Here is a 27242-nt window from a genome sequence, read left to right as displayed (position 1 = left end):
GTTGTTGTTGTTGTTGTTGTTGTTGTTGTTATTATTACTGTATTGCTCAACGGCTGCAGCTGCTGACTAAGCAATGGCCCGGTGACATGTGTGGGGCAATGGCGTTCTTTCCTTCGGACCCTATAACATTTCCAAAATCGTTTCCTCAATCTGAGCATCTTCACCTGTGACCCTGGTGCCCACACCCCCTTTTCCCCACATCTCAGCATTTGAAGGTCACCTGTCGCGGTTAGCGCCTGCCTTTCTCGCCTCCCCCAAATCCTGGGAGTTGGAAGGGGCCTCCAAAGGCCATCCAAACCAACCCCCTTTAATGTAGGAATCGTGCCTGGCCGTTTCCAAAGCGGCTGCCCCTCCAAATCCTGACCTCCCCCCATCACCCCCCCCCCACACACACACGCAGGAAGAGAGACGCACGGCAGCAGCTTAACTTTAAAAAAATGTTTTGTATTTTTTAATTATTATTATTATTATTATTTCAAGGTCTTTTAATTTTTTTCACATTTTCAAACTCGTTTCTCCAAAAAAGGCTGGGTAAAATACAAAAAAAAGTCAGTCGAGTCACAGCAAAGGTTTAGAAATCACAGCAGTGAGGGGGGGGGAGATTTGGGAAGGACGGAGGGGAAGGGGGGGGGAAGAGTCAGGAGTGAGGCTAACCCAGGCATTACACAGACGGCAACGGAACACACAACCCAACACACACAATTCATGGGGGGGGGGGACACACACTTGATAGAGGAAGAGTTTCGTCGTCTTGTGTATTCTTTATTATTACCCTTGTTTATCCCGCTGTACAAAAACACATCAAAGCATGCTATGAAGTCGTCGGGGAAGGGGAAAGCAAAGAGAATGAACGATTACGAGAAATGAGCTTTGTACAAAGAGGGGGCAACCCTCGTGCTCTTAAAGGTTTTATTCCGCCTTATTTCCGTTTCCCCCCTCCCTCCTCATTTCCTCTCTCTTTCTCTCTCTCTCTCTTTCTTTCTTTCTCTCCTTTCTTTCTCTTCTTCTGGGCTCTCATGTCAGGTTGTTCTGCAAGCAATTCACCTCCGAGTCGTCCGGTTCCCCTTTGCCGTTGTCCAGTTTGGGCGACATGGAGTTCTGGATGTTGAAGGACTCCTCGTCTTTCAGGCAGGACTTCAAGGGGTCTTGAAGCTTGTGGGGGGCATTGGGGTCGTCCTAAATTGTGGGGGGGGGGGCGGTCAGGAAGGGAGGGAGCAAGGAAGCGCGAGAGAGAAAAGGGAGTCAGCGCTGGAAGCGGCGATGGCAAGAGAGATCTCAACTAGGAAGGCCTAGCACGGACGGGGGAAGCTTGGGGTCAGATCCTGGCACAAAGGCCCCTAGCTGGCTGAATCCTACGCTTTGAGGTAAAAAATAACAAGCTCCTGAATCGTACAACTGTAGAGCTGGGAGGGACCCGTGAGGTCATCCATTCCAGCCCCCTGGGCTTAATCCCCAGGGATTCGGCAAGATCCCTGCCCCTGATCCTGGAGAGTCAATCAGCGCAGACAATAATGAATTGGATGGATCCATGCCCCGACTGGGTAATAAGGCAGCTTTTGGGGTTCTCATTCAAACCAGACCTCCATGAGGGATAGAATCTTGTTTTTGGAGCCGGGCCCTAGTGTAGTGGTAAGGTGGGATTGCTATGAGGAATTATAATAAATATAGAGTAAGCCATCTGTGTCAGCAATGAAAGCATTGCGTTGACTGGGTTTAAACTATTTTGATAGGGTTTCTGATCAATCCACACCTCTGCAACCCTGTTCCATTTCTCTTGCTTGACCAGTCATGGACACTGCCAGTTGCTTCGCCAGGCAGGCATCCTGGGTCATCAAAGACGGTGGGCAGTTTCTTTGATGTAGCTTTTCTGATAGTTAATCTTAGGGACAGGAAACAGATCTCACCTGAAGGTGATAATGATCGCTGTCCTCCCGGCCATCCTTATCATGTATATTGCTTGTTTATCACTTCCAAATGCACTCCTTTATAGTTGTGTTTTATTTACCCCATCCTTAATGAGTTTTGGTAGTTTAACTTTGTCCCCACATGGGGTTTGTTGAAATGCTTAGAAGAAATCTGATTAGATAGACATCTGTCTATCTATCTATATCTATCATCTATCTATTTACAGTATATCTGTCTGTCTGTCTGTCTGTCTGTCTATCTATCTATCTATCTATCTATCTATCTATCTATCTATATCATCTATCTATATCTGTCTGTCTATCTATCTATCTGTCAATAATAATAATAATAATAATAATAATAATAATAATAATAATAATAATATATTATTTATACCCCGTCCATCTGGCTGAGTTTCCCCAGCCACTCTGGGCAGCTCCCAATCAAGTGTTAAAAACAGTATCTATCTGTCTGTCTGTCTATCCATCCATCCATCCATCCATCCATCCATCCATCCATCCATATATATCTGTCTGTCTATCTATCTATCTATATCATCTATCTATATCTGTCTATCTATCTATCTATCTATCTATCTATCTATCTATCTATCTATATCTCTATCTATCTATCTATCTCTGTCTGTCTGTCTATCTTTCTTTCTTTCTTTCTTTCTTTCTTTCTTTCTTTCTTTCTTTCTTTCTTTCTTTCTTTCTTTCTTTCTCTTTCTCTCTCTCCCTCTCTCTCTATGTATCATCTATCTATCTATCCATCTATCATCTATCTATATCTGTCTGTCTGTCTGTCTATCTATCTATCTGGATTGAAAAGTCCTCAGAAATTTGTGTGTGTGTGTGCTTTTTAATGAAGGGCGGAATATTAAATGCCTACAATAAATAAGCACACAAAAATAATGAAATAAATACCCTGAAACCCCCAGCTAAGGTCTGTCTGTTGACACCTCCAGAGCGTCCCTGATGCTCTCTGCACATGCTCTGTGGCATCCCCATCTCCCCCCCCATCTCCCCCCCAACCACCCCCCACAGGCAGCACTGGAGAGAGGAAGCAGCAAGCGCATAGCAGCCTCGTGCCCCCACCCCGAGACCCCCGTGGCCAGACGTGGGTGTGGGCATGTGGTTGTCGGCACGCAGACAAGCAGGGTCCAAGCCCCCGTGAGGATGGACACAAGGGAGGCGGGGGGGGCAGAAACATGGAAGGGAAGGAGGGGCAGGAAGCACATTCATTGGGGAAGCATCGCTCAGGCAAGCAACAGCAGGCTGCAGGCTTGACAGTCCCAAGGGAAGGATCGAGAGATTTTGGGGGCCACATTCGACAACACCGCCCCCAATCGCTAATCATGCGCATCACTAGGCCAAACAGTTCATTTGCTAAAAGGCACAAGACCTTCATCGTTTCCTGCTTCTCAAAATATTTGGCCACGATTCCTCCTCTGCAGCGGGGCTGGACTACATGACCGCTGGGGGTCCCTTACGATATTTCAATTCTACGCGGCTGCCCCAAAGCTACTGGACATCCAGCGGGGCATGTTTGGTGGTCATTTTTCTGACTGGCTGACTTTCAGGTAAAGGCATATAGAATTGCAGCATTAATTTGTATAATTGTCTTTTTAAAAATCTGGATAAAAGTGCATTTTATGCAAATATGGTTGACTTTCCAAAGGCCCTGGAAAAGAGGGTAGGCAGGCAGGCAAGCTCAGTGCACCAGATGAACAGAGGGGGTGCAGAGAAATGCAGCCATGTGGGGGAACAGCGGAACAACTCCTGCATGGATCGGCCCCACCACTAGAGGGGGGCAGAGAGCTGCCCTTTTTAAAAGGATATAAAGGTAAAGGTAAAGGGACCCCTGACTGTTAGGTCCAGTCGCGGATGACTCTGGGGTTGCAGCGCTCATCTCGCTTTACTTGCCGAGGGAGCCGGCGTACAGCCTCCGGGTCATGTGGCCAGAATGACTAAGCCGCTTCTTGCGAACCAGAGCAGCGCACGGAAACGCCCTTTACCTTCCCGTCGGAGCAGTACCTATTTATCTACTTGCACTTTGACGTGCTTTCGAACTGCTAGGTTGGCAGGAGCAGGGACTGAGCAACGAGAACTCACCCCATCACGGGGATTCGAACCGCCGACCTTCTGATCGGCAAGTCCTAGGCTCTGTGGTTTAACCCACGGCGCCACCTGCATCCTTAAAAAGATATATTCTGCAGAAAATGATCAGTTGGGTTGCAGCAACTCCCTATGAGGGGAAAGGTTGCATTTTCAGCTTGGAAGGGGAAAGGCAAGTATAACGGAGGATGTGGCAGAAATTTATACAGTGTGCATAGAGGAGGAATAATTTTTCCCCGTCCCTCTCTCATAATGGAAGAATGTGGGCATTCAAGGAAGCTGAGTGTTGGAAAGGGCAGAATTTTCACACGCAGTGTGCCATTAAACTAGGGAACTCCCTTCTGCAGGAGTCAGTGACACCCACCAACGGGGACAAGATAAATCCACAGAAAAAGGATGCATCCAGCTGTCTGGATTCACAAGGGAGGAGTGTGCAAGTATCGAACTCAGGTCCTTGCCTTGTGGGAGTCCCACCGTGCCACTGGGATAACTGGCCACTTCTTAGGAACTTACGGGGTTCCTGCCAGGGTGTTTCCTGGAGGAACCTACAGGTGAAACTCGAAAAATTTGAATATCATGGAAAAGTTCCTTGATTTCCACAATTCAACTTGAAAGGTGAAACTGATATATGAGATAGCCCCGTGACATGCAAAGCGAGATATGTCAAGCCTTGATTTGTTATCGTTGCGATAACGCACAGTTTATGAAAACCCCAAATTAACCATCTCAGAAATTAGAATATTCAAGGAAATCAGCAAAACAAGGATTGCAAATCGAGCAAGATTTGGACCTCTGAGAAGTAGAAGCAGATCTCGCTTTGCATGTCATGAGTCGATATCATATATTAGTTTCACCTTTTAAGTTGAATTACGGAAATCAAGGAACTTTCCCATGATATTCTAATTTTTCGAGTTTCACCTGTACTGAGCCACTGGTTCTTCTGACATCCGTATGGAACCTCCAGCTGCAGGGGCAGTCTATCTTCATCCCTAGGTTCTGTGGGGCATTCTGACCCTGGGAAAACAGGGTACCAGTTTAGGTGGCCAAAGCCAGTGGGGCTGTTTTGGAGTTATCTCTGGTTGGGGGCAGCCAGACCCCCCCCCGACTATTCCCCCATTGCAGGCACCGGCAATTTCTCTCGCTGGTGTTGGTCTGAGCGTGCTCTGGGGCAGGCAGTGGGGCGGGAGACGAGGGTGGGGGGCAGGAAGCATGCAGCAAGGGGGGGAGACGTGAAGAAGACGAGTTACCTGACAGATAATGTTATCATAGTAAGCCAATGCACGAGCATGAGGGGAGAGGTTGGAGGGGGTGTCACAAAATTTCCTTACATTTGGGTGCGAGCCCTCCGCAATTGTGGACAGCGAGAAGTTGTCGTTGTGGAGCTCAGAGGGGGTTCGGTATCTGCCGGCGGCGGGGAGGAGGAGAAGAGGGGAAACAAACAAGAAGCAGAGAGAGGAAAGAAAGGAGAGAATACGGAGGTCAGAAAGAGTCATCGCAGATTTGGAAGGAAACCCAAAGGTCATCCAGGCCAACCCCCCCATCTCCGCGATGTAGGACTCTCAACAAAGGCAGGACACAACTCGATAGTCGAGACGGCAACAAACCATAGCAATATTTCCAGGGAACTTTGAGTGCCTGCTACGCTGTTCAAGCACAGTTACGGCTCCCAGTAAGTTTCTGAGCACAATTCAAAGTGTTGGTGCTGACCCTGAAAGCCCTAAATGGCCTCAATTCCGTATACCTGAAGGAGTGTCTCCACCTCCATCGTTCAGCCCAGACACTGAGGTTCCAGCGCCAAGGGCCTTCTGGCGGTTCCCTCGCTGCAAGAAGCGAGGTTACAGGAAACCAGGCAGAGGGCCTTCTCGGTGGTGGCGCCCGCCCTGTGGAACGCCCTCCCACCAGATGTCAAGGCAATAAATATTTTACTTTTAAAAGACAACTGAAGGCGGCCCTGTTTAGGGAAGTTTTTAATGTCTGATGCTGTACTGTTTTTTAATATTCGTTTGGAAGCTGTTCAGAGTGGCTGGGGAAACCCAGCCAGATGGGTGGGTTATAAATAATAAATTATTATTATAATTATTATACTTGGAAGTGAATGGCATAGAGTTGCACAAACAGAGGGCAGCTCCTGCAACCATTCTCTCTTCTGCACACCCAGCTGTACTCCCCTACCCCCCCCCAAAAAAGCCTTCTCCTAAAATGAAGCAATCTAGCCATTCGTTCCACAACTTTTTCCATGGGAAAAACCAGAGGTCACCCACACTCACTTTGCAGAGCAATGGTTTACCACCAGAACAGGTGAAGCGCTGGGAAGAGGTTGCCTCTGAGCAGTTGCAGAGTGCCTTTCACGCAGCAATCTCTGGCCAAATTTGCACTTGCGGAGGAGAACCTCCCAGGAGGAAAATTTCCTGCCTAAACCTCCTGACTGATTTTTGCTTAAAACTGATTTTTGCCTCATTTTTGCTTAAAACGATTAACATTCGCAGAATCCACAGAGTCAGAAGAGAGCGACAATGTTGTGGCATCCCTGTGACCATCCATCTTTTTATTTTTCTTATTGTGGAGCTGGAATAATATTAATTATGACATATTGCTCATCATTTCTTATGACAATAACACAGGGGGCAGAAAACCCTCTTCGATAATGAATTGATCGATTGCCGATTTGTTTTTAAAAAAATCACAGCAACAATTAAAACAAATCAAAACAATTAAAAAACAATTTTAAAAATTGCAACAAAAAGACATGAAGTTGTGCAGTAGAAAATATACAGGGGAAAAGTTTGACCTTTTCCTGTTATGCGAAGATCGTAAGACCCGGATGGTCGCCAGATTCTGTGTACAGATCTGTAGGCGCAGACCATCCCCAGACCCAAACGAGTTCGTTAAGAAAATCCCCAAACTCAGTTCCATGGGTGACTCTGGGTCATCTCTCTGCGGCAGCTTATCTTAAAGTTTTAAGTGTCTATACGCTTATCGCATTTATAAATTTTGAATTTATTGTTGTACATGGTTTTAATTGTTTGTTTTCCTTCTGTGACTGTACCCTCAAGTGTGTTTTATAAGCTGGTCTCCGACTGTAATAAATTATCTAAGCTAAGCTATACAGGAAAGTGAGAAACACATGCCAATCAACAACTGTGGAAAGCTCAAGGGCCACATTCTCTCCCATATAACCTTCTGGGGGCCACATTACAATGGTGGCGCAAAAGTGCTGTGGTTCCTGCATTTCAGGGGGGGGTTGGACTAGATGCCCCCTCAGGGTCCCTTTGCAATTCAACCATTTTATGATTCCACGGCCTCATTCGCAAGGGGGGGCGCGGTGCGCTTGGTGGCAGGAAAACGCGATCCACTGCCTTTTTGCGCCACGCTGCGTATCTCCCCAAAGGGAATTGTGTTGCTTCTCGCCAACGCTGCCCCCCCCCCCCGCTCTCAGATGACCTCTGGCCTCCCCCAAGATGCCGATGGAGGGAATCTTTCCCTTCAAAGACCCCCACCCCTGCCATACAAAGCCATCCCCCTCCCCACCCGATGGACAATACGGCCATCTGCTGTTGCCAAGCTCAGGCGCCCCCATGCAGAGCGCCAGCTGCTCAGTGCCCCCCCCGCAAAGCTCTTTAAGGGAGCTGGAGGGAAGAAAGGGGGGGCATTGTGGCTGCGCACTCAGGCGGTTTTGGCTTTTTTTTAAAGGGGGGGAAACCAAGCTCATTTGCAAAAGAAAAAGCAGCGCATAGGAATGCAAGACGCTCCCATGACCTCTGGCAGAAAGGGGCGCTCGGGAAGAGGGGTGGGGGCAATTCCCAGGCTCCGTCCTTCCCCCCCCCCCAACCAATGTGTTGTTGCTAAGACGCCAGGGACCCATCTCTACACATATTAAGCACTGGAGACCCCCGCCCTGCCTGGACGGGACCCAGCTGAATCACACAACACAGAAACCCAGCGTGGATGTCAAGGCCCTAGAGAGAAGGGGCGAATAGCTGTCAACTTTTCCCTTTTCTCGCAAGGAATCCTATTCGGAATAAGGGAATGTCCCTTTTTAAAAAAGGGGAAACGTTGACAGCTATGAAGGGGCGTCCCGTTCCAGAGCAATGTCTAGGCAACACGATGACCGTAAACATACGTAATAAACAATCTTTATAGAATTCCTTCAAATCATAAAAAGTTCAGAATGAAATCTTTAGTCTCAAAGTCTCTGGAAATCTTTAAATGAAGCGAGGTACCAGACTTTGTACGGTGGAAGACAAGCTGTGAAGCGTTGTGTATTCAACAACGGTGTCTAACACTGAACAGTGATTCCGGATATTGACTACTGTTTCGTAGAATTCTTCATCAGCGTGGTGGGTGGATATAGAATTGCTTCATAAACCCACCTTATCTCGAATGAGTGTATGTAAATGAAAATATCAAATGCTGCGACTACATTATTACATGAACACTGTTCCACAGCATTTGATATTTTCATTTATATACATTCATTCAAAATCTTTCATTCATTGTTAAATACACAAAGCTTGTCTTCCACCGTACAAAGTACAGAGACTTTGAGACTAAAGATGATTGGAAAAGATGAACTTTTTATGATTTGAAGGAATTCTATAAAGATTCTATAAACTTCCCTAAACAGGGCTGCCTTCAGATGTCTTTTAAAGATAAGATAGCTGCTTATTTCCTTCACATCTGAAGGGAGGGTGTTCCACAGGGCGGGGGCCACTACCGAGAAGGCCCTCTGCTTGGTTCCCTGTAACTTCGCTTATCGCAATGAGTGAACCGCCAGAAGGCCCTCGGAGCTGGACCTCAGCGTCCGGGCTGAACGATGGGGATGGAGACGCTCCTTCAGGTATACTGGACCGAGGCTGTTTAGGGCTTGAAAGGTCAGCACCAACACTTTGAATTGTCCTCAGAAACGTACTGGGAGCCAATGCAGATCTCTCAGGACCGGTGTTATGTGGTCTCGGCAGTCACTCCCAGTCACCAGTCTAGCTGCCGCATTCTGGATTAATTGCAGTTTCCAGGTGACCTTCAAAGGTAGCCCCACATAGAGCGCATTGCAGTAGTCCATTGAATTGGGTCCACAATGGCTAGAAACCAGCTTCTAAAGCAAGATTCACGTAGAGGCACCCTCAAAATTTTGCATTTTTGTGTGGAAGATATCGCACCCTGGGTTTTTGGACCTCCTACAAAATCGTGGCATGCAAACGGCCTTTGTGCTAAGTAGCTAAGCAGAACCTCCATATCCAGGAAGAGTCTATCTCTGGTTGCCAGGCGCTGAGCGCAAAGCGGAGGGGGCCAGCCTCCCTCAAGAGGGAAGCATCTGCATAGCCACTGCTACAGAAAGCGCATTGGGTCTGAAAGACTTGAGTGCCTGCAGCTTGGGTGGTGATTATGAGATTCTGCCATGACAGGGAGCTTTGAAAAATGGCTCCTCGCAGCCAGAAGTGAGAGGTCAGCTGGGATTCTCAGAGAGGGGGAGAGAGAGGGGGCCAGTTTTTTGTTTGATGCAAACCCACTCTATCATTTTGCACCTTCCCAACAGGATACCACCATGAGACTTTTGTTTCCCGGTGCCTGGGATGCGGTCATTCCCAGCGGCAATAACCACAAATGGCGTTGCCTTGGCGGAAAACGGCGATGCCCATGACATGCAAAAAAGCCCCGTATTTTGGAGTTGTTCTACTGAAGATGTAAGGGAAAAGCTCAAAGTGGATTCAGTGCCCAGAAGCTGCTGGCAACTACCTTTGCTCTCCCCCTCCCATGGCCCCCACCCCACCCCCACAGGTCTTGCCAGACAGTGCAAAGCACTCCTTGGTAATTACTGATGGCACTTTTGCAAAACAGCAATTAACCGCTCATTAGGGAGCTGGCCTGCTCAGACCCAGGAGGGGAAAGAGAAGAGAGCCAGGAGCTGGGATACAAAGCCGTAACCTTAGCCGAGAAGCAGCGCAGGAGCTCTCCCTCCTTCCCATCCTCCAGATGCTAAGTGGGGTTATGCGGGGTGAGCAGGCCTGCGCTTGCAGCCCCAACCGAGTTTCCAGCTTTCCTTAGCTCAATGTTGAGCATGAAGAAGAAGAACAGAGACCTGGGACAGGCTACAACTCGTGGGCATCCAATGAGGCCGAGGGCTGGAAGATTTCCTTAAGGTCCATGAATAATAATAGTTTAGAGGTCCCGGGCCCTAAGGAAGTCAGACTATCCTGCACCAGGGCCAGGGCCTTCTCAGTGGTGGCTCCAACCTGGTGGAATGCTCTGTCCCAGGAGACCAGGGCCCTGCAGGATTTAACTTCCTTCCGCAGGGCCTGTAAGGCAGAGCTATTCCACCCGGCTTTCAATATGAACTTAGCCTGATCTCTTATTCCCCTTCCTTTCCCCTTTTTATGAAGATCACCCACTCTGAGACCCCACAGCTAATTCTCCCCGGTCTCCTCGCTGGCCCAGATAGGACTAATTTAGCCAGCTAGCCCTGACGATCATCTGATGTTTATTGGATGGATTTTCCCCCTAAATTGATTTTTGAATTTGTTGTTATTCACGTTTTATACTGTATTTTATGCTGTTTTTGTTGCATCAATTAAGTGTTTTAAATTGGTTGTTAGCCGCCCTGAGCCCGGTTTTCTGAACCAGGAAGGGCGGGGTATAAATAAATTAATAATATTAATAATTATTATTATTATTATTTCAGGGTGGATGGAAGGAAGTTCTGCAGCACGCAAGCCCACGGTTAACCTATGGAACTCACTGCCACAGGAGGCAGGGATGGCCACCTAACCTAGATGGCTTAAAAAGAGGATTGGGTAAATCCGTGGAGGAGGAAAAGGCTATTGGCGATGGAGGATGGGCTCCACGTTCGGAGGCAGAAATGCTTCTGAATTCGATTTGCTGGAAACCACAGGAGGGGAGGGGGCTCTTGGGTTTGGGACTGGCTGGACGCAGAGGAGGGAGGGGAGGCACCAGCTGGGGAACCCCCAAGGGAAGAAGACTCAGAGCCCAGGGATTGGTGGTGGGACAACGATGAGTGGTCACAAGGGGAGGACTGGGAAGAGAAGGTGTTGGAATCTGAAGAGGCGACAGGGCTTAGTGAGCGAGGAGAGTCAGTGGCAGAGAAGAGTCCAGACTCAGAGGCAGAAGCAAGAAAGGAGAGGAGCGAGGCCAAGAGACAGAGATGAGCCTGGTTGGCAAAGAGTCACAGGTGTCTCTCCCGCCTGCGGCGCCAGCTTGTAGGTTTATGTTCTGACAGTTCCCTCACCTGTGGGCAAAAGCAGTCCAGCCCAGAAAGGATTCTGCCCCACAACTGTATGAAGTGGGTAGCCCAGCGAAGTACCATCCCCTGAAGGGCAATGGGATTCCCTGGGGGATTCCCTAAGAGGCAAGGGGGCAAGAGGTGGGTGCTCGAAGTGGGGATTGAAGACTCTTGCTAACTTCTCCGCAGTGGCTCCCCGTCTGTGGGATGCTCTCCCCAGGGAAGTTCGACTGACGCCTTCATTATACACATTTATGTGCCAGGCAAAAACATTCATTTTTAACCAGGCCTTTGGTTGACCTGATCAACATCCCATTACCTTTTAAAATGTGGCTCTTTTGTATGTTGGGGGGGTATAATTGAGTTATAGGGACGTGGGTGGCGCTGTGGGTCAAGCCTAGGACTTGCCGATCAGAAGGTCGGCGGTTCGAATCCCCGTGACAGGCTGAGCTCCCGTTGCCCGGTCCCTGCTCCTGCCCACCTAGCAGTTCAAAAGCATGTCAAAGTGCAAGTAGATAAATAGGTACTGCTCCAGCGGGAAGGTAAACAGCGTTTCCATGCGCTGCTCTGGTTCGCCAGAAGTGGCTTAGTCATGCTGGCCACATGACCTGGAAACTGTACACCGGCTCCCTCGGCCAATAAAGCGAGATGAGCGTCGCAACCCCAGAGTCGGTCACGACTGGACCTAATGGTCAGGGGTCCCTTTACCTTTTACTTTATAATTGGGTTATTGCTTTTATTTTAATTTTATATACTGTGATCCATTTATGGGAACCGCCTTGAGACCTCTGGGTATATGGCGGTATATAAATCCAAGAAATAATAATAATAATAAACAAGACATTGGGAAACTGGACTCGCTGCATGAAGCCCATCCGTCACGCTGGGAATTTACTGAGCAGTGAAGACGTTACTCAATGTGGCATCTAGTACTCTTGCTAGAGGACTTTGAGAAGCTGGCATCACGGATCAGGTTCACCAGGCTTGGCGAAGTAATTAAACTAAATAGTTTTAATTGGGTTTTCAGTGAATGCGCAATTAATGGCTGCTGTTTCGAATTTTATCTATGTCGTCTTATCTTCCTTAGTGGGTCATGCAAACTGCTATTCTGATAAATTCTTTTTTATATATAAAGGGGGGGGGCAGTTATGAAAAATGCCGCTGTGTGCATTTTTCAGAATGGGCTCCCCCTCCTCTTCCACTCTGTTTCACCTCTTTCTCTGATGTCACCCAGGAAATTTACAGCCCTGAGGAAGAGGCGAACTGACAGGCGCTCCATCCCGGGCACACACAACACTTGGCGTTTCTCCCAGCCGGAAAACTCCCGCCCCGTAAATCACAGGATGGGGACGGGAGCAGGGATCCCACAAAGCCTGCCATTGATGGCAGGATCAGGCCAAAGGGGGTGCACCCAGTCCACCATTCTGTCCTCACTGTGGCCAACCACATGGGAAACCTGCAAGCGGGATCTGAGCGCAAGAGCAACTGGAATCCAGATAATAAATAATAATAATAATAATAATAATTTATTATTTATACCCTGCCCAACTGGCTGAGTCTCCCCAGCCACTCTGGGCGGCTTCCAATCGAGTGTTAAAAACAATACAGCATTAAATATTAAAAACTTCCCTAAACAGGGCTGCCTTCAGATGTCTTTTAAAAAGAAGATAGCTGCTTATTTCCTTCACATCTGAAGGGAGGGCGTTCCACAGGGCGGGCGCCACCACCGAGAAGGCCCTCTGTCTGGTTCCCTGTAACCTCACTTCTCGCAGGGAGGGAACTGCCAGAAGGCCCTCGGAGCTGGACCTCAGTGTCCGGGCTGGAGACGCTCCTTCAGGTATACAGGACCGAGGCTGTTTAGAGCTTTAAATTGCTGTCTCTAACCACAGATGCAGAGCATAGCTATCCTGGCTAGGAGCCCTCAATAGCCCTCTCCTCCATGATGAGAAACATGTGTTGCTCTGCCCACTTTTGCCCCAGGCCCCGCCCACTGCAAGTATGCGGCCCTTGTGATGTGGTCCAGAGATGAGTGTGGCCCTCAGGACAAAAAAGCCAAAAGACACACACACCCGGGACCTCTGCAATAAAAGGACGAAGATGAAACCTTTTCCAGGAACGTCCCTCTCCCTACTCTTCCTTGCCAGTCAGCGATCGCACCATTTAAAGATGGAGTTAGCTCTTCACTAGCAAAAACCCAACTTGGCTGAGTGTGTGGCTGAGCAAAGCAGCTCATTCCCAGGAGCCTTCCTCTGTGAAAATCAGTTGCCGAGTCCCGACCTCCTCTCTGGGGATTTCCCAAGCGATCTGAGACTGCGCCTGCATGAGGCCAAACTCTCCTCCGCCCTGTTCATGCCTCTCTTAGTTCTGGGAGGCAAGCAGGGAGGGGAGCTTGTTGCAGCAGGAGGAAGAGACACCAGTGACTCTTCCCCAGCCAGACCCATCTCTGCCTCTTGGCTCCCCTCCTCTCCTGCCTCAGCCTCCAATTCTGGACTTCTCTCTGCCACAGACTCTCCCCGCTCACTAAACCCTGTCACCTCTTCAGATTCTGACACCTCCTCTCCCTCTTCCATCACCCTTCCCAGGGCTCTGCGCCTTCTTCCCCTGGGGGCTTCCCCAGCTGGTTCCTCCCCCTATTCCTCTGCGTCCAACCCGCCCATGACATTGACACCCACCCACCAAAAAACCTGCCCAGCCCAGCCCCGCCGCCACTCACTTGGTCTTGCGCAATTTGCTGTTTTCGGTTTTGAGCAGGTAGAGTTTCTTGGCGAAGAAGACGGTCATCATGAAGAGGAGGAGGACCACCAGGGCGGCGGAGCCCACGGCGATGCACATCACCTGGAAGTCGGTGATGATGGACTCGCAGCGGATGCCTTTGTGCCAGATGTAGTCTTGGGTGTTGCACCTGCGGGGCGAGAGGCAAAGCGAGGTCTGGTCAGCAAAGGGGGAGCCTTGGAAAGGCACCCATCCCAATAATAATAATAATAATAATAATAATAATAATAATAATAATAATAATAATAATAATAATATCTGGACTGCCTCGCCAGAGTGGTGAATGCTCTGGTTATCTCTCGCTTGGACTACTGCAATGCATGTGCTCTACGTGGGGCTACCTTTGAAGGTGACCCGGAAACTACAACTAATCCAGAATGCGGCAGCCAGACTGGGGACTGGGAGCGGCCGCCGAGACCACATAACACCGGTCTTGAAAGACCTACACTGGCTCCCAGTACGTTTCCAAGCACAATTCAAAGTGCTGGTGTTGACCTTTAAAGCCCTAAACGGCCTCGGTCCAGGATACCTGAAGGAGCGTCTCCACCCCCATCGTTCAGCCTGGACACTGAGGTCCAGCTCCGAGGGCCTTCTGGTGGTTCCCTCCCTGCGAGAAGTGAAATTACAGGGAACCAGGCAGAGGGCCTTCTCGGTGGTGGCGCCCACCCTGTGGAACACCCTCCCACCAGATGTCAAAGAGAACAACAACTACCAGACTTTTAGAAGACATCTGAAGGTAGCCCTGTTTAGGGAAGCTTTTAATGTTTGATGCATTACTGTATTTTGATATTTTGTTGAAAGCTATCCAGAGTGGCTGGGGAAGCCCAGCCAAATGGACGGGGTATAAATAAATTATTATTATTATTATTATTAATTTATTATACTCTGCCTGTCTGACTGGGCTGCCCCAGCCACTCTGGGTGGCTTCCAACAAAAATGCAATTTAAAAAAGAAGGAAAACCCAAACATTTAAAAGCTTCCCAAAGCAGGGCTGCGTTCAGATGCCTACGAATTTTTTTAGCTGTTTAACTCTTTGACACTTGCCGGGAGGGCATTCCACAGGGCGGGCCTCCCCTGCTCTCCCTGCTCTGGATTTTGACCACCACCCCAGCTCAACTCAAGTGGAGAAGCCTACTCACAAAGGGTAAAAGTGGAGCTTCCCGGGTTAGAGGCAGGATACCTTAGGAAAAGATAGCCGCATGTCACCAGCTTGTCTGTTTCCCTGGGACATCCCTTGTCAGAGAAGAGCTGCAAATTTCAAGTTCTCAGAGCACTTCTTGTTAAAGGGATAATGATTCAGAAAACCCTAAGACGGTCCTGCAAGGTAGGTCAGTATCATTGTCCCTGCAATGCAGATGGCAGCCAGGAGAAGGGACCGAGGCCGAAAGGGACAGATTCGTGACTCTTTGATAAACGCGGGGATTTACTCCCCTGAAAGGCCCATTATAATAATTTATTACTTGTACCCCGCCCATCTGGCTGGGTTTCCCCAGCCACTCTGGGCGGCTTCCAACAAAATATTTAAATGCAGTAGTCCATCAAACATTAAAAGCTTCCCTAAAGAGGGCTGCCTTCAGATGTCTTCTAAAAGTCTGGTAGTTGTTCTTCTCTTTAACATCTGGAGGGAGGGCATTCCACAGGGCGGGCGCCACCACCAAGAAGGCCCTCTGCCTGGTTCCCTGTAACTTGGCTTCTCACAGGGAGGAAACCGCCAAAAGGCCGTTGGAGCTGGACCTCAGTGTCCGGGCAGAACAATGGGGGTGGAGACGCTCCTTCAGATATACTGGACTGAGGCCGTTTAGGGCTTTCAAGGTCAGCACCAACACTTTGAATTGTGCTTGGAAACGTACTGGGAGCCAATGTAGGTCTTTCAAGATCAGTGTTATGTGGTCTCGACGGCCGCCCCCAGTCACCAGTCTAGCTGCTGCATTCTGGATTAGTTGGTGCCAACACTGGGTTCGAAAGCTACGCCTAGCTCAGCTTAGCGGCACAAACAGGTCACCAGTGTGGGGCTAGGCTCAGTATGCGAACCAGCCCCACATTGCAGCAGCAACCTATTTGCTTGTTTCGTCAAATTTATACGCCACTCAAATGCAAAAATAAAATCCTCAAAAGAGGTTGACAAAAGGGATAGAACCATAAGAAAACTACGTCATACCTCGGGTTACAGACGCTTCAGGTGGCGTTTTTTTGAGTTACAGATGCGCTGAAACCCAGAAGTACCGGAATGGGTTACTTCCCGGATTTGGCGGTCGCACATGCGCAGAAGCGCTGAATAGAGCTTTGCGCATGCGCAGAGGTACCAAATTGCAACCCGCAGATGCGCCACTGCAGGTTGCGAACGTGCCTCCCGCACGGATCACGTTCACAACCCGAGTGTCTACTGTACTAAGTAAAATTAGGAATGGTAATTTCAGACGTCGGAAAGTTAAAATTACAATTAAGGCTTGCACCAGCTTTCTAAACCTCTGAATGTTTTTATCAGGCGCAGAAGAATCCACAGTGCAGGTGCTCGCTTAATATCAACAGGCAGGGAGTTCCATAGTCTAAGTGCCGCCACACTCAAATATTGAGCTCTTACAAATATTGAATGGGACTTATTCGCCACCTGCCAGTTCCAGCAATTGAAGCCGGTCCATGTGGGGTGAGGCAATCTTGCGGGTAAACTGGTCCCAAATTGTTCAGGGCTTTATATACCGATAGTAGCACCCTGAACCTTGCCCGGTAACAAGCTGGAACCCAGGGCAGGTATCTGAGCACAGGTGGGATAGGCTGGCAAGGCCTCACTCCTGTCAGCAATCGGGCTGCAGCATTCTGCGCTAACTTGCAGCTGTGGATCAAGACAAAGTGAAGCCCCCAAGTACAGCGCCTTGCGCAATAATGTTAGGGCGGCCTCAGCTGCTGCACCACACAGAGGACCCTGGCTTCCCCCAAGCTGGTGTCGTTTTGTACTACAACTCCCATCATTCACCAGGTTGGGGAATGCTTTGCCAGACTATCATGCAGGGTGGATAAAAATCAATGATTTTTTTTTAAAAAAAATATGATTTTCTAAATTTAAATCGGATTTTTTTAAAAAAAATTATTGGATTTTTAAAATAAAATGCTTTTGGAGGAAAAATCTTTCTAAATATAGTTTTCTATTTAAGTTACATCGTAGTCCAAAGGCTATTCATCAGGAAATAAGGATTTGTTTTAAGTTTTTCACATGTGCTAAAACTCAGACTGAATTAAAAAAAATAAATCGTTTAACCACATCAGTTAACAAACATGGCTACATATGCTGTAATGTTATTGTTTTAGTTAAATAAATGGTTTAAATTGTTATCAAGGAAATGATTATTTTTCTTCTTCCAGTAAAGTACAGCAGAAAAGTTGTCCAAATATAAACAGCTATTAAACCTCACACTGATTTCATAATTATCTGTTTATTTCTAATAGTATAACCAAATCAGCAATTTTTGATATAAACTATTCTGAAAAATTATTATTCTAGAAATGAAACCTGGCTGTAAATATTAAGATTATACCAGCAAGAATGAGTCCTTCTGTAAAAAAAGAGATTTAAATCAAGTCTTACTGACCAGTGATTTAAATCGTGATTTGATTTAAATCAAATCCACCCTGCTACCATGTGTGTGTCCAGGCCTCTTAATGGAAGAGGAATGAGGGCAGCGAGACAGCCTTGGCCCTCCAGATATCGCCGAACTACAACTCCCATCGGCCCCATGGCCAATGGATGATGGGATTTGTAGTTCTGCAACACCCAGAGGGCTGAAACCTGCCCACCACCGGCTTCTTTATTTCTCATGCTTCACACTCCCAGCATGGCTAATGATAATTTTACAAAATGCAGTGCAAAAACAAAGTTTTTAAAAAACCCCACAATGCAGAATAAAACACTATCATGCAATACATGCAGATTTTGCAACGGCATGCAAGGCTTGCTGGGGAAAAGGATTAAGCTGGAAATGCTCATCCCATCAGGACCAAGAAAAACACAGGGAACCTGCAGGTGGGTGTATCAGCCTTAGCAACCTGCGACTCCGGTATTGCTGGGGTTGGACTAGATGACCCCCCTTGGCCCCTCCAAAACCAGACAATTGTACGGCTTTACGAATGCACAGCACACGCCACACGCACCGAACCAAGAACCCTTCCCCTGTGGCACACCAATGAGGAGTGAGGCAGAATCGGAACTCGCCTCCCATTTGCGCTTCAGGATTTTGGCCGGATTGCAAAAGGGGTGCGTCTCCCGCAGAGGACCCCTAGCCAAGCTCTGCTCCCAGGGCGCCCCGTGACTCGCCCCTCTGGATACAGCGCGCCTTCTTCCCGCCACCGCTGTCTGTCAGAGCTGATTAGTGACTCAGGGAGAGCCTCCCGTCAGCGTGGCTCTGACCTAATTCCGGCTCGGCTGAGCAGGCAGGGTGCTGTGGGGGCAGGGAGCACCCGGGAAATCCCTCCCCCTTCTCCGCTCAGCAGGCAGCAGCCGAGACGCCTTCGGGCTGCCTCTCGCAACCTTGGGTCGGGCAGAGGGCACGGGGCTGAGACAGCATTGGACCTACCTCCCAGGGTCGTCGTAACGGGCGTCAGAAGCAAAGCGACACCTTTCGGAGACCAAAGAGCAGCGTCCTGCGCGCCCAGGGTTCAAATCCCGACCCGGTGTGTGGCCTTGGGGGCCAGTCCCTGCCTCGCAGGGTTATTGTCGGGGGGCATTGAACGAGGAGGGAGGGGGAAAACCACAGATGCCACCGTGAGCTACTCAGAGAAAAATGTGGAATATAAAATGCAATAAATAAAAATAGGAAATGCAATGGGAGAGGGCGTGAAATGGAAAAACAGGAGTTTACGGGCAGGAAGAGGGAATGGCATGGGATACCCAGCAAGAGCCCGTGGTTGATGGGAGAACTCCACGCTGCAACGCTTCGTTGCAGTTCTTGAAAATACAGTGGTACCTCGGGTTAAGTACTTAATTCATTCCGGAGGTCCGTTCTTAACCTGAAACTGTTCTTAACCTGAAGCACCACTCTAGCTAATGGGGCCTCCTGCTGCTGCCACGTCCGCCGGAGCACGATTTCTGTTCTCATCCTGAAGCAAAGTTCTTAACCCGAGGTACTATTTCTGGGTTAGTGGAGTCTGTAACCTGAAGCGTATGTAACCCGAGGTACCACTGTACAGTAGAACCTTGGCTTACGTTACTAAACTTCGGGTTACAAAAGCAGCAAACCCGGATGCATTTTTCCGGGTTTCACCGCTCGTGAATGTGCAAAAGTGTACCGCGCGCATGCGCAAAACAGGCACCTCTGGTTGTGGAAAACTCAGGATCCGACCAGAGCTCTGGAACGGATCCCGTCCGCAACCGGAGTACCACTGTACTGTCTGTGTCTGTCACTGATGGGCAAACTGCAGTCAGGATGATGGGCAGTGTAGTCCAATAACGTCTGGAGGGCCACAGGTGCCCCATTCCTGCTTCAGGTCTCATCGACCGTTTCCTAAAGCTCCATCACAGTCCAGTATGACCCCAAACCCCACATTACTGCATTGCAAGGGGTTGGAACAGATGACCTTTGGAGCTCCCTTTCCACCCTATAATTCTCAGATAACTCAGGATATGGGGTCAGCAAACAGGAGTGGGTTCCCACTTGGGGGTGCCGGATGAGATCTCCCAGATTTAGCCTGCATGCCAAGAGGGATGCGCCCCTTTTCTTCCACATTATGTGGCGAACTGGCTCCCGGTGGAGTACAGGGTCAGATTTAAGGTGCTGGTTTTGACCTTTAAAGCCCTTCACGGCCTAGGACCCTCGTACCTACATGACCGCCTTTCCCGGTATGCCCCACGGAGGACCTTAAGGGTCTATAAACAGCAACACTCTAGAGGTCCCGGGCCCTAAGGAAGTTAGATTGGCTTCAACCAGAGCCAGGGCCTTTTCAGCGATGGCTCCGGCCTGGTGGAACGCTCTGCCTCATGAGACCAGGGCCCTGCAGGATCTGATTTCTTTCCGCAGGGCCTGTAAGACAGAGTTGTTCCACCTGGCCTTTGGCTTGGAGCCAATTTGATTCCCTCCCCCTCTTTCTTTTTGCTTTCTCCTCCTGTGATGAGGCTGCATTTTAATATTTTAATGTTCCAATATTTTAATTGTTGTATTTTAATCTTGTTTTCAAGTTGTATTCATTCAACTTATTTTTATTACTGCTTGTTAGCCACCGTGAGCCCGGCCTTGGCTGGGGAGGGCGGGGTATAAATAAAAATTATTATTATTATTATTATTACCTCCCATTCTATGGAGAAAGAGTGCAAGGCATGTGACCTCTGCTGCAATTAAGGCTGAGGCAATCCTTCTCCTCGGCTCCCCTACCTGCCTGCTCTAAGACACCCCCCATGCTCTCCTAGTTGGGAACCTTGCAAGGCAGCACATGACTTGCACATCAATCTTGCCACGTTGGGTATTTGGTTCATTATGCCCTAAAGCAGGCCACTTGCCCCTCTGGCACAGTTGCCATCCAAAATGCGGAGCCTCGAGGTTCCTGGTACAACCGGAGAGATTGCTAGAGCCATAAAAAGGATCGTGAGCATTCTAAACAAAGACAAAACTTTGGAACTCCTTGCCTATTGACATCTATCAGGCACCTTTGCTGGACTCTTTTCCGCACATGTTAGAAACATCCTAGTTTAGACAGGCCCACCCAGATGTTTAGAAAGTTGGTGCAAGTTTTAACCTGTTTTTGGTCCATTGCTGCTTTCAATTATTGCGGTCGTTTTTCCTTATGGATAATTTTATCCCTTCATCTTTCTTGAGGCTTTCACTTTCTTACAACCAGGCAGCATACAAATCTGATGAAATAAATAAATAAAGCCCAAACTCCCTGCAGTTAGAAAACTAGCTCAACAGGGAGCGCTCTAGGCTAAAACCGTTGCGCCTGATGCACTGGTCTTCTTACTTGAAGGGGAGTTTTGTGTGTTTTCACACGGGGGCGATCAGTTAACGGAACTCACCCAGTTGAACTATGAACTGGTTCCATCCACTCTCACCAGCTGGGAATTCGAACCCCTCGCCCTGTCACATGTGGAGACCAAGCTGAAGCCAGTTTTGGGTGGAGGAGGAATCTATGCTCCAAAACCAAGCTGAGCATGGCTCCTCCCAGACCTTTTAAGGCTACTACTCACAGTGGAAGGAGACTTAAATTTCAGCAGCACCCCGGGTGTCGCTAAAATCCCCCCTTGCCTTTCATGCTCCCTTCACCGTCCCAGTTGTGGCGCCCCCTGCAGCGCAGCCACAGCTGCCTCTGCAACTCCCACCTCACCTGCCAGGGAAGCCCCACCCACTTCCAGGTAGCGCCTCACCTGCAGAAGGCCCCCAGGTTCTCCACCAGGTAGCACTGGCCCCCGTTGTGGCAGTAACTGGGGAAGGTATCGCACATGGATTTGCAGGAGTTGTTGTGCCGGACAAAACCACTACGGCATTCGGTGCTGTTCTCTACTACGCCCAATAGGCTGAGGTCCCGGCCAACTTCTGCCGGACGGGGTCTGGGGGTGGCCCTGCCGCCGCCCCCCGTGATGACAAAAGTCTGCAGAGGTGGGACGACGTAGTGGCGGCTGGTGGGCTCCGCTTCTTGGACGGCGGTGTGGATCTTGGGTGTAGCCAGGGTGGGGACCCGAAAGCCGTTCTCGTCCTCCAGATCCCTGGCCAGCCCTCCTCCGCCATCTTCCTCCTCCTCCTCCTCCTCCGGCTCGTCCAGGTCTTCCTCATCCCCGTCGGTGTAGAAGGAAGTCGTGGGGTAGAAATCGGACTCGTCAAAGGGCGTGAAGTCATCGTAGAGGTCGTGTAGGGACCACGACATCCCCTTGTCGTCCACCGGTTTCCGCTTGGTGGAGTCCAGGCCGGCCCCTCCAAGCCGCTCCCCGTCAAAGAGGTCATAGTAATCGATGTCGATGATCTCGGAGGCCAAAGGGTCCTGCGACGGCTTCGGGGAGGCCTTGACCGGAGGCGTGACGGCCGTCCGCGGGGTCTCGGCGCCCGGCCAGCTCCGGTCGGTGCGGCCTTGCGCGCCCTCGGCCGGTGAGCTGCTGGAAGACTCCACCCACAGCTCCAGAGGCTCCTCCTTCTGGGCGGAGTCTTGCTCTGGGACCGCCCCACCCTCTTTGGGGGCCGGGACGTCGGCCCTCGTGGGAGACGCCAGCACTGCCACCCCAAACGTGTCGAGGAGGAGGTCCGTCTCGGCCGAACTGTGGCCCAGGCCTGCGGGAGAGCTGGCCTCTGGCGCAAACCTGGGGGTCGTGGTCCGTTCTGCCAACTCCCCTTGATCCGGGGAGGCCTTGGCGGGCTGGTCCCCGCTACCGGCTTCCTCTTGGCTTTCTGGGGCGGCGTGGGGGCTCCCCGCTGCCCCGTCCTTCCCGTCAAGTAACTTCCAGGCCCCCTCCTGCCCCTGCGCCGGCTGGGCAAATCCGGTTCCGCCCGACAATGCTTCGAGGGGGCCCTTGCCATCGCGTCCCCCCAAAAAAGGCTGGCTGAGAGTCCCTCCGGGGCAGCCCAGGCAGAGGCCCGAGACGTTTTTCTCCTCCTCCATCTCTCCAGAAAAGTACCTCACTGTGACGCTTGCCCCTGGGGGGCTGCCAGCAGCTGGGATGTCAGAAGCGACGGCGTCTCCTCCATCGCCGCCTGGGAGAACGGCAGGTGGTTTGAGCTGAGATTCCTTCGCTCCCGCTGCCTGCGAGGCTTTGGGGGTAGAGGCGTTCCCTCCTCGCCAGGCGCTGGGTCTCGGTGGCGAGGGATTCTCCTTCCTCGGAGACGGCGCTCTGCTCACAGCGGCCGGCATGCTTTGCCAGGGGGCTCCTCGGACGTCAGTGGCGTTGGGGGATCTTGCAGGTTGCTCAGAGGCTGCAGGCAAGAAAGGCAGAAGGGCTTGTGAGTGGGGAAGAATGCAAGCAGGGAGAGGCGCTCCTCCCCGTGCACACAGAGGTGTTGCTAAGCTCCCTCCCCAAAATAAGAACCGAAAAAGAGCCCTGCAGGATCAGGCCCAGCCAGCTTCCTGTCCTCATAACCTGATACATAGAACCATAGAAAAGTCAGAAGGGACCTCGTGTGTCATCTAGTGTCCATCATGCTCTGACAACTGAGCTATAAACTGCATCAGGGCAGAACAGGGCAGTTGTCTCAATGCAAAACCCGCAAGCACGACCCGGGCGCAAGAGCATAGCCATTGTGGGCTGTTAGCCCTTGATGGCTCTCTCCTCCACGAATCTGCCCAGTCCTATCTCAAAGTCACCTAGTTTGGCCACCAGTGCCTCTTGTGGAAGGGAGTTCCACAGATCAACTCAGCGCTGCGTGAAGAAGGACTTTATTTCATCCGCCCTGAATCTTCCAACATTCAGCTTCTCTGCTTTTCCAAACCCCAAAACCTCCTATGGACAATTCCAGCGCATCAAATGGTACTTTCCCTATTATATATATATATATATATATATGCGAGTTCCTCCTTGCTGCGGTGTCAAAAATAGCAGCGGTCTCGGCTCGCAGCTCATTCCCACACATTCTGGCTCCCTGATTCAGCTTTTCTCCTTCCCCCTCTTTCTCAGTGTAGTAGAGCAGAATTAATCACTTGGAAGGTGGGGGGGGGGGGAGAGAGAGAGAGAGAGAGAAGAAGCTGGCTGGTTGTAGCGAGGAGAGGGGTGTAAATATGGGAAATGTCTTTGGCGCTAACAGTCGCCTCGGGGTTTATTTACCAAATCGGTGGACTTCTCCCCCCACAAGGAAGGAAGGAAGGCAGACTGATCAATCTTCGGGAGAAATCCTTCCATCCATCCATGGGCAAAGGGTGGGCTCCCTCTGACAAGACCCCCACCCACCCAGTGTTCTAATTTTGGCTTCCCTGAGGAAGATCTCGGGGTTTTTTTCCGAGGCTTAAGACAAAAGCGAACAGAAAAAGGAGGGCGGAATGGAAGAGAAGCCAATGCAAAACAGAAATAAGCGGTTCTAGAGGTAGGAAACACCCCTCCTCAAACCAGGGAGAAAATAAATACAGGAAGGAGGGTGTCTGGTTTTTGAGCATCCAGGACTGGGGGTGTGACTGAAGAAGAGGACTGCAGGCAAAACCAGCTGGAGAAGAGGGATGGAGAGATCCCCAAAGGGTGGACATCACCTCCATGCCTGCACACAGACGCACACACACACCTCAAGTCAGCACCTGTCTGACTGGTCATCACCAGATCCTAGAACAGGTGGACCTCCTGGTCTGATCCTGCCAGGCAGCTGAGCTGTCTTGCAGGGGAAACAATTCATTTTGCATTCCTCCCCCCCCCCCCCAAGGAAGGTCTGACTGAGTCACTGGGGTTTGTGGCCTTCTGACCTGAAAATCCATAGATTTACACATCTGAACCTGGCAGCAGCAGCAGCAGGCAGGATAATTCTCACTCCCTTCCAAGCGTCTGGGGTTTATTTACGACAGGACACGGTCAGCGGGGGACTATTCAGATCTCTTCCACCATCAAGCAAGACCCGCATTTTTTAAGAAATAAAGGGACTCTCTTTTTGCATTCATTCGATCTTCGACAGATTATTTTTTTTGGGGGGGGGGGTGCAGCCAAGAAAGGCACAGGGGGTCTTCGATGTTGCACCACCACCCCTGACTCGTCTGCAACGGAATCACCCGGACGTGATCCGGTGCGATTCCGCATTTCGCTGCGATCTCCCGCCGCTGCCGCCGCCCGCCCCTCCCCCTGCCCTCCAGCTCTCCATTTGCCACAGCCTCCTTTTTTGGGGGGGGGATACGGACACCCCAAAATACATTTGCAGGGGAGGGGAAGCAGGGCGAGGAGAGTGTGTGGATTTTGTAACACGTGTCTTGCATTGCAACTAACGCCGCCGCCAAATCACTCAACAGACATCCCCGAAAGCATCCTCCAAAATGAGGGATGGGAGGGGGAGAGGAGAAAAAGGAGGGGTGGGAATCATTTGGGGGGGGGAAGGGTCTTCTCTTCCCACCCCAATGTGGCCATTTTGCACCCCCCAGCCCTAACCGTCCCCCACCCCACTTCTTGAAAAGGCTCCCCCCGTTTCCTTAACCATTGCCAAAAAATAATAATAATGCGCCCTCCTTATTTTTTTGCGCGAGGGGAGTGGTCGGGGGGTGGGGGAGAGACCAGACTGTCTGGGTTGGGGGGGCGGTTCCCCCGTTGCAAATTCCACCCCCACCCCAAAATAGACCCCCAAATATTTGCAACCGAGGAAATATCCAGGTAGAGGAAAAGGGTGGAATCTGGGGATGGGGAGGGGTGGGTGTGTTGGCGTCTCCATCCCACCCCCCAATTCCCCTCGCCCCCACCTACCCGCGAGGAGGCCCGCCAGCGCCATCAGGCCGGCGGCGAAGGCGAGCCAGGCGCGCCCCATGCTCCGTGCACCCTCGGCCGCGTCCCGCCCTCGGCAGGAGGCTCCGCGCGCTGCTCCGGCTGCCGCTCAGCGCCGGCGGACGCCCCGCCGCATGGCGCGCCCAGCCGCGCCCCCCGAGATCAGCGCCCAGACGCCGCCGCCGCCGCCGCCCAGCCGGCCCGAGGAGGAGGAGGAGGATGCCGCCGCCGCCGCCGCTGCTGCCCCATCGTCCCCCGGCCGCCGCCGCCGCCGCCTCCAGCCCCAGCTCCAGCGGCAGCAGCAGAAGCGCCGGCCCCGCCTCGCCGCGCGCAGCGCCAGGAGCCGCGGAGCAGGAGGAGGAGAGAGGAGGAGGAAGGAGGAGGCGCTTCTGCAAGGAGGATTACGGTGCCCGCGGGGGGGGGGGGGAGACAGACACACACAGACTCACACACACACACATGCACATGCACACGGGCGCGGAGGCGCGGGCGCGCGCAGCAGCCCCCTGCCCAGCTGCAGCCGCTGCGCTCTTGCAGTTGCCGGACGCGCCGGGCGCTGCTGCAATGCATGCGCGCCCCTGGGCACGGTTTAGAGCTGGGGTGGGATGTAGGGAAGGCATTTGGGGGAGAGGGAGACTGGAAGCGTTGGAGGGGGGTGGATGCGAAAGGGGGTCGCAAAACCCCGGTGAGGGGGCAGCCAGAGGGAGGACCGTGGAATCGGAGAGGTGGAAAGGGACCCCCAGTCATCTCGTAGTTGCAGCCCCGTGCAATGCAGGAAATTGGGAAGAACTGGAATGAGAACGGGAGAGGAGCCCACGGCGCATCAGGCCCCTGGCCTATCTGGTCCCTGGCGCCGTCCTCCCACCATGGCCACCTGCGGGAAGCCGAGCAGCAGGATTCGAACACAAGAGCAGCTCCCCATCTGGGGTTTCCAGCAATTTGGAAGCACGGAACCGTAGAATTGCAAAATACCCCCAGGGGTCATCTAGTCTGACCCCGGGCAATGCAGGAATCTCAGTTAAAGCATCCGTGACAGGTGGCCACCCAACCTCTGCTTGAAAACCTTCAAGGAAGTTAGAGCCCACAAGGAGTGCGTTCCCCTGTCAAACCGCTCCTACAATGACAAAGTTCTTCCTGAGGTTTCGTCACAGAATCTCCTTTCTTGTGACTTGAAGCCTTGGGTTCAGGTCCTGCCCTCAGGAGCAGGAGGAGAGGAGAGGGTCTTGCTTTGCTGCAAGGGGTGGAGGGATGCATGGAGGAAGGCCAGTGGGGTAAGTATGTAAGAAGAAACTTGCAGGGTCAGGCCAACGGCCCCTCTAGTCCAGTGGCCCGCCAGAGGCTTGTTGGAAACAATCAAGCAGCCCTCTCCTCTCCCCTCCTGCGGTTGCCAGTGGTATTCATTAGTGTTGCTGCCTCCGACTGTGGAAACTAGTTGTTAAAGGTAAAGGGACCCCTGACCATTAGGTCCAGTCGTGGCCGACTCTGGGGGTGCGGCGCTCATCTCGCTTTATTGGCCGAGGGAGCCGGCGTACAGCTTCTGGGTCATGTGGCCAGCATGACTAAGCCGCTTCTGGCGAACCAGAGCAGTGCACGGAAACGCCGTTTACCTTCCCGGCGGAGTGGTACCTATTTATCTACTTGCACTTTGACGTGCTTTTGAACTGCTAGGTTGGCAGGAGCAGGGACTGAGCAACAGGAGCTCACCCCGTTGCGGGGATTCGAACCCCCGACCTTCTGATCGGCAAGTCCTAGCCTCTGTGGTTTAACCCACAGCACCGTACACACACCTCTCCAGATCAAGCGCGAGAAATAAGCCCACCTCTGTGAAGGACTTCCTTGTATCCGACTTTTCATTTTTTGGAGAGGCATTGTC

The 27242-nt window shown here is 51.1% G+C and overlaps 1 protein-coding gene across 2 annotated transcripts; it reads right to left on the bottom strand.

The window, feature by feature from the left end:
* Positions 1 to 952: 952 nt before the first annotated feature.
* Positions 953 to 25495, bottom strand: CSPG5 (chondroitin sulfate proteoglycan 5). Of its 2 annotated transcripts, none has more exons than XM_083466878.1 (5): positions 25352 to 25495; positions 21371 to 22904; positions 13970 to 14158; positions 5270 to 5423; positions 953 to 1176 (listed from the first exon to the last, which is right to left on the bottom strand). In XM_083466878.1, exons 1-5 carry the CDS (start codon positions 25410 to 25412, stop codon positions 1015 to 1017), a joined length of 2100 nt encoding a protein of 699 aa, XP_083323004.1. In that variant the 5' UTR covers positions 25413 to 25495; the 3' UTR covers positions 953 to 1014. The 2 variants fall into 2 exon arrangements, with proteins under 2 accessions (XP_083323004.1, XP_083323005.1); XM_083466879.1 differs by having other exon boundaries at positions 5351 to 5423.
* Between the last annotated feature and the right edge of the window lie 1747 nt (positions 25496 to 27242).

Source organism: Podarcis liolepis (genome assembly GCF_965112155.1).
Source record: "Podarcis liolepis genome assembly, chromosome: 12".
Lineage (NCBI taxonomy): Eukaryota > Metazoa > Chordata > Lepidosauria > Squamata > Lacertidae > Podarcis > Podarcis liolepis.
This window is presented reverse-complemented; position numbering and strand designations above follow the sequence as displayed.

Bases quoted from the DNA above. Each gene is read 5' to 3' on its own strand.
- CSPG5 (XM_083466878.1), bottom strand. From the start codon at position 25,412: ATGGGGCGCGCCTGGCTCGCCTTCGCCGCCGGCCTGATGGCGCTGGCG. The intron at 22,905-25,351 runs GTAGGTGGGGGC...TCTTGCCTGCAG, and splicing joins GCTGGCGGGCCTCCTCGCGG to CCTCTGAGCAACCTGCAAGA. The intron at 5,424-13,969 runs GTGAGTGGCGGC...CGCCGCCGGCAG, and splicing joins AGCAAATTGCGCAAGACCAA to ATACCGAACCCCCTCTGAGC.